Raw genomic sequence first — 9,549 nt, 5'->3', positions numbered from 1 at the left:
CCAGAGCAGCGGCTCTCTCCTTAGCTATATAGCTACTTGCCTTGCCAGTAATAGCTATACAGCTAGCCGCCTTATTACGAATACCCCCCTATCATAACTAGCTATACCGACCCCATATACCTGGACGAAATCGACTGAGCAACGGCTCAAAACCACCCCTATACGACTACTCTATTAACTAAGCAATGGCTTAAAACTACCCCTAGCAGTCTATTGCTAGCAATAGACAAACAACCTACAGAGCATAGCCTGCCTGCAGGCTATCTCTATACAACAATAATTCAACAGAGCAACAGCTCTCTTCAACTATCTAGGGCACAGGCCCTCACTATAGGACTGCGAACTTATATTTACTATCCCTTTGTACAAAACACTCCTTAAAATACTAGGGCAGCTTAACTGCCCTCGTCTTATATAGTCTTAGACTCACACAGGACGTTAAACTTATCAATCAATCAATCAATCAAACAGTCCTCTGCCTCTTAGCTAGAGATAATCGCCTAGCAGACGACGCGTTGCGCTTGGCTGATAGCATGATTGTGTGGATTCTAAACGTGTACTGTCTAGTTATCTAATTAGTTAGTGAGCAATTGAAAGAGAATAGGATTATCAACATACTTACTTAAGGTAGAGGTAATGTAGATTATCACCATGCCGGCCATATCACCAAACCAGCCATTTTCTCTTAGCACGACTAACACAAGTTACTGCAACTACAACTACTTACTATTAAATAGTGACCTAGTATACTGCATGCTTGCATTAGATTTAGAAGATGTTTCTGTACCCTCCTAGCACGTTCGTGCGTTGTGTCTAGTCTTGCTGCAGTTCCCACAGCGCTAAACAGTTAACTGAGCTCCTAGTTAACCACCTCCACCCCAAGTCTTCTTAGATGGCTAAGCTGCTACACACGCCTCAGCAGCTACCCGCGATGCTGCTGGGCCATACTCAAGTGTGCCACTATGCTGAATCTGCTTTCTCTTACGCGATTTTCTCTTAGTTATTACTGCTAATTGCTCTTCAAGCTCTTGCACGCAGGCCTTAATAAGGACGTTTTTGTGCAGCATCTCTTTAGCCCCTTTTACAAGCTTTAAGAACCCCTCTTGCGCTGCACTTAGTAATTATTAGAAGGAGTTGCTTACAAGCTTAGATTAATACCTAAACTTGTGTGTATTGCTTAGCGTCTTGGATTGCTATAGCGTTTTAGGTAGAGGTACTGCTAGTAGGGTATGCAGCCACACTTTAAGGCAATCTAACACTACCTATATATTAGTAGGAACAAGCCCTAATGCCTTAAAGGCCTTTTAGTAGTTACTATTTATAAATATATTAATAAACGCATCCCTAAAGGCTAGTAGGAAGCCTTCCTTATTAATATAGAAGATATGTTAGTATACTAAGTCTTAAACATGTTTAGAGTACTTACACTTTAATAGCAAGAAATAGACTATGTTAAGTAGCTAGAGGATATGCAATAAGTAAGGTAGCATGCAGAGAGTAAGGGTTTAGTTCTCTAGGTAATAGTCCTTAAACTCCTAGTTAAGATAGCTCTTATAGCTGTCTAAGATAAGTAACCTATACACTCCTACCTAACGCGTCTTTATATACATGTTATAGTGCTTTAACTACTTAAGGCTAAGTATATTGTTTACCTAACTATTCTTAGAGACTAAGAGCTTCTAATTGTAGGGTATATCTATCTCCTTATACTAGGCAGAGATGTGGACGCGTCCTTTGTAGATGATGAAAGGTGGGGTTGCATACCTAGCGGCGCAGATGCTCTAGATAACAGTAACCTACTCGCGATCGCCTGGCTGAACAAGCTCTGGCTAAGCACGTCTCTCTAAGCCTGTTACAACCTTTAAAGACAAAGCAACACCTATCTAGAACCTAGTTTTATTAAAGTTATGCATGTTGTTGTTGCAAACACTATACTTAACTTAAGTACCCTCTACTAGCTTAAACTACGCGCTAATTATCTTAGGATCTTCCTGTAGTATCCTCTGTCTATCCTTAGCTTAATTAAAGGCTATTTTAAGCTTGTCTAAACGTGTTGTAAGCCTGCTAGCCTATAGTTTGCTAACAGGCTCTTCACTACACACACTAAGTATCTTATTAGCCATATCTGCCACCTCACATAGCTAGGGCGCAAATCCTTGCGAATTAAGGTTAAGTATATACTAGACAATTGTCTGCTCCTCTAGTATAGTAAGTTTCTAGCAATTAGCACATATGTCTAGTTAAAACGTGATATTGTAAAGGTGATTAGAGACCTACTAATAAGGTATATTCAACGCTCTAGCAGTGCTGTGGATACTGCGAAATTAGCCAGCATAGAAGGCCTAGATAGCAATAATAACTCTGCCTTCTCTAGTAGTATTCTGAAGTTGTTGTTGTTAAGGCATGTTGTGTTAGGGTAAAAGGTGGTCGTGCTAAGAGAAAGTGGCTGGTTTGGTGATATGGACGGCTCGGTGATAATCTATGTTATAGAAAGCTTAATTATTATTAAAGAGACAAAGAAAGGACAGTGATTGCGCAAAAGATCTATTTGTTGCCTTGCAATTAGTTGTTATAGTTACTAGATTAACTATTCAGAGCAGCACTAGAGCAAACAGCAGCCCCACTAAAGTGAAGGAGAGCAATCTTGACAGGGATTAATCAGGTAACAACTCAGCTGCGATACAGGCACCTGGATCAGTGATCCAGGCACCTGGGGGGTGTGTCGCAGCAAGGATTGAGGTGAGGGTGCATATCACGTGATCTGCATCTGGATATTGGATCGATCAGACACTGGCGATCTATCACGCCATGGTGAGCGGAATTGGGTATAGCTTAGAGCCATGATTAGGGCTCCAATTAGGGTATAGCTGGATGAGCATTGGTGTATATATTCTGCTTATTTAGCACCGTAGATAGAACAAGGAACTTGATCACTTTCTTCACACTTGATCAACGATCAGAGACCACTCAGCTTCCACATTACCCTATGTATGCCTCCACACTTATCGCACCTACTACAGCTACTTGACGTAGGCTGTTTTGCCCTGTTAAAGAAGGCCTATGGCTGCCAAGCTAAGCGGCTGATGCGCAGCAAGATTACTTACATCACCAAACTTGAGTTCTTGCCGTGCTTTAAAGCAGCTTTTAACGCCTTAATCACAGAGAGCAACATCTAGGGAGGATTTAGAGGTGCTGGCCTAGTCCTAATTAACCTAGAGGCTGTGCTATTAAAGCTTAAAGTACAGCTACACACGCTAACGCTACCTACTGTGGACAACAGTACGTAGGAGTCTAAAACACTAAGCAACACCCTAGAATTTAGGTCTTAATTAAAGCTGATTTAAGAGAGGATTTAGAGACACGCTAATAGCTTGCTAACGTCTATAGTTAACGCTCTTAATTAGCTCACTAAAGGCGCAGAGCTGATGGCGCATCTACTAGTTTTAGTGTGCAACTAGGTTGCTGACCTACAGGCAGCTAACAAGGCTGCCACACGTTGTAAATTACATAAAAGGAAGTAATTACAGTGAGAGAGGACTCTAGTCTTTGCTAAGGGAGTGCAGCTAACTACTCTAAAGGAGTTTAAGGCCTGTAGTAATAGGAAGAAGGCAAAGAAGAGGTTGCGTGTTAATAGGAGCACTTAGCCTCTAAGGCGCTGTGGCATATATAGCAAGACAGGGCATAACGCGCAAACATGCAGTAAAGATACACAGAGTAGTATAGACTAGTTTAGTATACTGTGTAGTATAATATATTATAGTTGTGTGCTGTAATGTTGCAAAGTAGGTGCAGTATTGGTGTGGTCTTGGCAAAAGTGGCCAGCTCGCTTGGGTGGCCAGCTCGCTTGTGGAGTACGTTACTTAATTACTACTTACAGCCTAAGCTAGTTTCTCTCAGCTTGTGAAGGGAGCTAAGTTAATGTTACAATAAAAAACGCTTCTAGCAGCTTAAAACACAGAGCTTAAAGAGCAATTGACAATCATGATTAAGAGAAAAGCGCGTAAATTCATGCGCCTACAGCATAGTAGGACTCTTAAGTATAGCAAGGCAGCAGCGCAGGTGGCTGCTAAGGCGTCTGTGGCTGCTAAGCTGTTAAAGAAGACGTGTAGTGGTAGTGGTCAAGAAAGAGCTTAACTAGCTGTCTGGCGCTGTAGGAACGGTTTCTCCGTTCTTGCATAGAATCGAGCTCTAGCTCTCTTGGAGTGCGGTTTGAGATCCGAACGGAGTCAGAATCACGTCTTCTCGTTGTGACTTTACGGCTTTTTTCGCGGTCTTCATCATCAGAATCGACACCCAAGTGCTAGAAGTGAAAGTAGTTTCTGGCATATTCATAAAGAAGAGATTCTCTCGTAACTGCATCCAGGAACTTGATCTCATTCAAGAACCTTAGTTGGCCGCTGCAATGGACGTGTCGCGTGGTGACAGACGTGCACGCAGCTCCGTCGGCTCCGGTCAGTGAGAGACCATCGCAGTCGAACAACGCGTTCAATTTGAGGCTCTTGTCTGCACACTGAGTATCAGTGAGAGAATCTTTGACAGGTGGGCTACGTATAACGTTGGCGAGTTTGGTAGCAATACGGAACAAATATTGCAGCTCTCTGCCGTCAAGTAGAGACCCGCTTAACATGCGGACAAATGACTGCGAGAAGGTCTTGAGGAGCTCATCGATCTTGGCCTTGTCCATCCGATACCAAGCGTAACTTGGCTCCTTCTCGTGGGTGGGATCATATCTGGACAGTGCCTTTTGTGTGCTCAGATAGGCAAGAAGCTGTTCGAGGCGTATGACGTCGGACAGTATGGTGCTGATTGAAATATCGAGATGGGGGACGAACGTATGTACGGATTGCGAAGTCTACGTCTCGTACGCTGTGCTTAAAAACCACGGTTGTGATGGGGATATAAGTGTTGCAGTAGAAAGAGGGAAGATCCGGGTTGGAGGTGAGTTTACATAGTAACAAAGGTGGCAATCATGCACATTACTGAGGGTAAGAGAAGCAAAATAGATTCTAGCTGAGCACGGCGAAAGGGAGAGACTATCTGATGCGGAACTAGTTCCGTAGCGAGAAGATGTCATGCAGTATTGTGGGATACGTCAAGGTGGTACAAATGAGATAGCTTATACCCTTAGGGCTCGAGCCGGCGAGCGTTAGCAGCCACTATAAGGTGATAGAAATCACGAAGCGTGACCAAGCTCAAATGAGATGATCAAACCCAGACAAGAGAGTCGAGCAAGACATGTGTTCAATGCTAGCCACAATCGTCGAGTGAGTTTCGGAAAAGCAATATTGTATATTCTCTAAGGACCCAGAATATTGGCGGATGTATGGACGAACTCCCCCGTACGCTATTAATCCTTTGGATGAAGTGATGACTTTGTAACCCTGCAGGAATGGACCATGTATGGTGGTGGGGATGGCTTATAGAAATAGTGATCTAAAAGGTCACCGATACAGTCTCCCCACGAAGCAGCACCATGAGCTACAATCTTTTGTTCTACCAGGAAAGAGTTCGAGAATAAGTCGTGCAATCTCCGGGCATATGAGAACTGAATGTGGGGGTCATAAGTGTTCGCGATGATGAGAATGCGGTATTTGGTGTTGACCCGGGTATTGTCGCCAAGGGGCGGAACGACGAATTTCTGGCTGGGCGGGGGAGACAGAGGCCATTTGCTGCAGTAGGCCAGATCTGCCGACTGGATACCGGCATATGGACTTGTACGGAGCGATCTTTCCATCAAAAGGTCGAACATTCCCGGCGCCATGTTACCTTTAGGGCCCAGGTCGGAGCAGGTAATTGCATAGGCGGCCCACTGGTTCCAGTCCTTGCTCACCGGATTTCGAAGGGCCTCGTGCAGATAATTCCAATCGTCCAGAGTGCAGTTAGCACAGTTCGGCGCCATCACGGACTTGAAATTCCAAGACCGATAATCACCTGTTTCCAGGTCTGCAAGCTCCACAGATAATTCACGGAAGGCAACATGTCCTTGGTACGCTGCTGTTAGCATTCGCGCGCGGACTGAGTCGGCAGTGATCTGCACAGGGCTATCCACGGGGGCCCGGACAAATGGAATCTGCAGTGGGTGATCTTCCAATTTTTCCAGTAGCCTGTGGTAACGTCCCTCGATATCCTCAGGCGTAGCGCCCCAAAAGCCACACACTTCTGGACCAGCTTCGGAGCATTGAATGAAGAATTGCCGAACTGCCTCATTCTGGTCCTTAGAGGCAAACCTCTGTACGTCCTCGTAATAAGCTTCTGGGGTCATAGGGCTGTCCAGGACAATTCTACCGACGCGGTGAGGGTACATTGAAGCTACTGTAGCACCCAAAATAGCACCATAACCCGCTCCGTAGAAGTTGACGTCGGAACTGATGGCGGTACTTTTATTTGCTTGCCGCTCGAAGTAAAGCGATATGTCCCGTGCGACAGCAGGTGTGCCAATATAACGCGCTGAGTCGTTTAGATTCTTCTTACACAAATCACCCCAAGCACCCGCTTTTTCGACAATTCTCTTCCGCGATGACGACGAGAACGAATACTCTCCGCTTGCGGCTTGGTAGGAAGCAGTAAGATCGCCGCCGAAGCAGTCCAGATTCGGTCCGCTGTGTCCGACGCCTCTTGGATCGAACGCGATGATATCGTGTTTCCTGCCCAGGACATGACGGGATGGCATCCGCCCTGAAATATAGTCTTCGATACCAGACCTTCCAGGACCCCCAAGAATGGCTATCGTCCCCGGTGCATGCTCCTGTGGGATGCGTGAACCTTTCTTTATGAAGGCAAGGGCTGTGTATCCGGCTGCGAGATTATCGTAATCCAAAGGAACTTCGAGCCGCATGCAGCGATTACGGTCTTCCCAGCGCATTTGATACTCATCTGGACATTGGGCCCAAAGTATTCCGGTTTGTTCAGTACTTACTTCAATGTCATCCCATGTTCCAGCATGGACAAGAACAAGGCAAGCGGCCAGGAGTAGGAGAACAGTGAGCTGATGCATCATGTTGGATGATGCTCTAGGTTGCCGATTCGTGATGTTGTGAAAGCGTTGATGATCGTGGATTACTTTTGATCCAAACGTGTTGAAGACTTTCGTTCTATGTTGAATGGTGAATGGAATTGCGCAAGAAGAGCTGTTCATATGGTGTAGGGTGCTCTCGATTAATTGCTCGATAAGAGATGGGAATGTGCTGAACCCCGGTTTGAGTGTGGCCTGCAAGTCCCTGCACCCCTCCAGACATGGTTGAACCAGTAAAGCGTCTCAGGCGGGGAGCATCATAGCTCTCGCCAAAAATACCATAGGCCGACTTCATAGAGATGGTGCAGACCAAGTGTCTGCGGAATGGTGTTGTTTAGGACGAAGTTGGGCACCGACGAATGAACCCTAGCTTTCATCTTCCCTGTTTGCCCTTTTCATCTGAAGATCAGCTCTGCACAATGACTGCGTGTGCAGAGCGCAAGCGGAAGACCTGGTCGCCTGCAGCAATCGATAATTCGTGGCCTTGAGTATTTGCATATATTTCGGGGCCCGAGACGTACAAAATTTGTCGACAAAGCTTCCAGGGCACTAGTCGGAGATGCCGACGAGGCGAGAAGACCCTGACCCACAGTGGCCAACTCTCTTCTGGCGAGAGGATTCCTGTTCGAGTCATTGTCCTCGTGATCATGATTAAAGAAGACGATGGGAACAACTTCGAAGGGGTCTATGCTACCAAATGCTGCGATCCCCGACCGTGCGCAGATCACAGGATGTGGGGCAGTAATGAAACGTGGCACTGATATATTCAGCCTGGCTTGAGAATATTTCTAATCTATGGGTGACGAATTATTAATGCAAGATAATGGGAGAAGATGTAAGTGCGACGTGTTTGCGACTATAACGGTTTTCGAAATACCATGTACATCACGTGCAGTGGCGAGGGGTATTCTTAGAACTTCAACGCATCACCTATAGGCTAATTCTGAGTGTATTTTGATGATTGCAGCTGTTTTCTTAACCTTCTATACACGCTTAATTTATTTATGAAGCTCTATCGCAACTCTCGTGACTGTTTTCTGGTGTTGTTGGGGCAGAGACTCCGCGTGGCAACCAACCCATGATGCGCGTCAACGGCAAACGTTTACCCGCCACCACGCAGCAAGCTGTAGTAGAGCATATAGCTGCTGGGGAGAAAGATTCCGAGGTTTCTGCTGCTTGCCAAGTCGATCGTCGCACTGTAGCAAAGCTGCGATTAAGCTTAGAGTACTGGGGACAGTGCTATCCTCCGCCTTCTGTCAGGCTCGGCCGCCCGCCTTTACTGCGGCAAGCGCAGCTAGAAGCACTCCAATTATACCTCGATGGGTGACCCGGTGCCTATCTGGAGGAGATGCAGCAGTGCTTATACAACGATTACGACGTGGAGTGCTCTCTATCGACAGTGTGGCGGGCTTTGGAGAAGCTTCACTACAGCAGGAAGCTGGCTACAAAGCGTGCGATTGAGCAAAGCGAGCCACTACAGAGGGTGTACAGAGCGAGGATGCAACAGTACAAGGCGGAGTAAATCATTGCGATCAATAAGAGCGCTTGCAACAAGAGGACTAGCAACTGTAAGTATAGTTAGAGTAGAGTTAGCACGCCTGTTAAAGTAGCTTACTCTATAAAACAGAGTAAGCAATGGTTACTTCTGCTAGCAATAACAGTTAACAGATACCTTAGTTATACTATTTTTTAAAGCTTAATTACCTTAGAGATTATAGAGGACTTCCTTAAACGCTCTGTGTTGCTATATACAACACCTAGGTACTCTGTTATTGTACTAGACAACGCCTCTATTTATTAATTGACTTAGGTTTGTGAGCTTTGTGCAATGTATAAGGTAGAGCTAGAGTACCTTCTACTATACTTACCTAACTATAATCTAATTAAGAAGAGCTTTAAGCAGCTAAAAAGTTAAATTAAAAGACACTCTAATAATCAGGCTTTGTACAACAACTTCTAAATAGCTGAGTTGCAATGCGCTGATGCTAACTAGATGCTGCTAGTGTTGTAGGTGTGGGTGCCTCCTGTGTTAATTTAGGTGCTGGCTTATTAATTTTCTGCTAAGTTAACCTTCTTGTATGCATTACAACACTATAAAAAGTCAAGATCCTAATAATATTAAGCTTCTATTATCCTAGAAGGAGCAGTAGCTAGCTCTGTTGTTGTTAAACACTAAATTTAGCTAAGACAGCAACATGATTTGATTTGATTTGATTAGGTCCTACACGGTTGCAGCCGCGAAATGCAGCTATGCCCGGCTGGCAGGCTTGGCAGACAGCCGACGCGGTGCGGACGTTGATCCGCGCCGCCCCACTTCACTCCTAAGAGTAGGCTGGCGGATGGGTAGGGTAGGGTAGGGTATAGGTATAGTCACGTGATTTATGGGTAGGAACTAGGTAGGGTACATGAGGTACCCTACCCAAACGGTTTGGGTAGGGTAGCACGTGACTGGGTATAGGTATAGGTAGGGTAGCACGTGACTAGGTATAGGTATAGGTAGGGTAGCTAGGTAGGGTCTAGGAATGGGTAGTTATTAG

The 9,549-nt window shown here is 45.5% G+C and overlaps 1 protein-coding gene across 1 annotated transcript; it reads right to left on the bottom strand.

Moving 5' to 3' along the window:
* Nucleotides 1-5,986: 5,986 nt before the first annotated feature.
* On the bottom strand, nucleotides 5,987-6,835 carry M421DRAFT_65191 (uncharacterized protein; the record flags this gene model as incomplete). Its single annotated transcript, XM_033596225.1, has 1 exon — nucleotides 5,987-6,835. A coding segment is annotated over one exon (849 nt), but the record flags the coding sequence as incomplete, so codon positions are not given.
* Nucleotides 6,836-9,549: the final 2,714 nt, after the last annotated feature.

The sequence above is a fragment of the Didymella exigua genome (genome assembly GCF_010094145.1).
Source record: "Didymella exigua CBS 183.55 unplaced genomic scaffold M421scaffold_17, whole genome shotgun sequence".
Lineage (NCBI taxonomy): Eukaryota > Fungi > Ascomycota > Dothideomycetes > Pleosporales > Didymellaceae > Didymella > Didymella exigua.
Note: the sequence above shows the minus strand (reverse complement) of the source record. Positions and strands in the feature narration are given on the sequence as shown.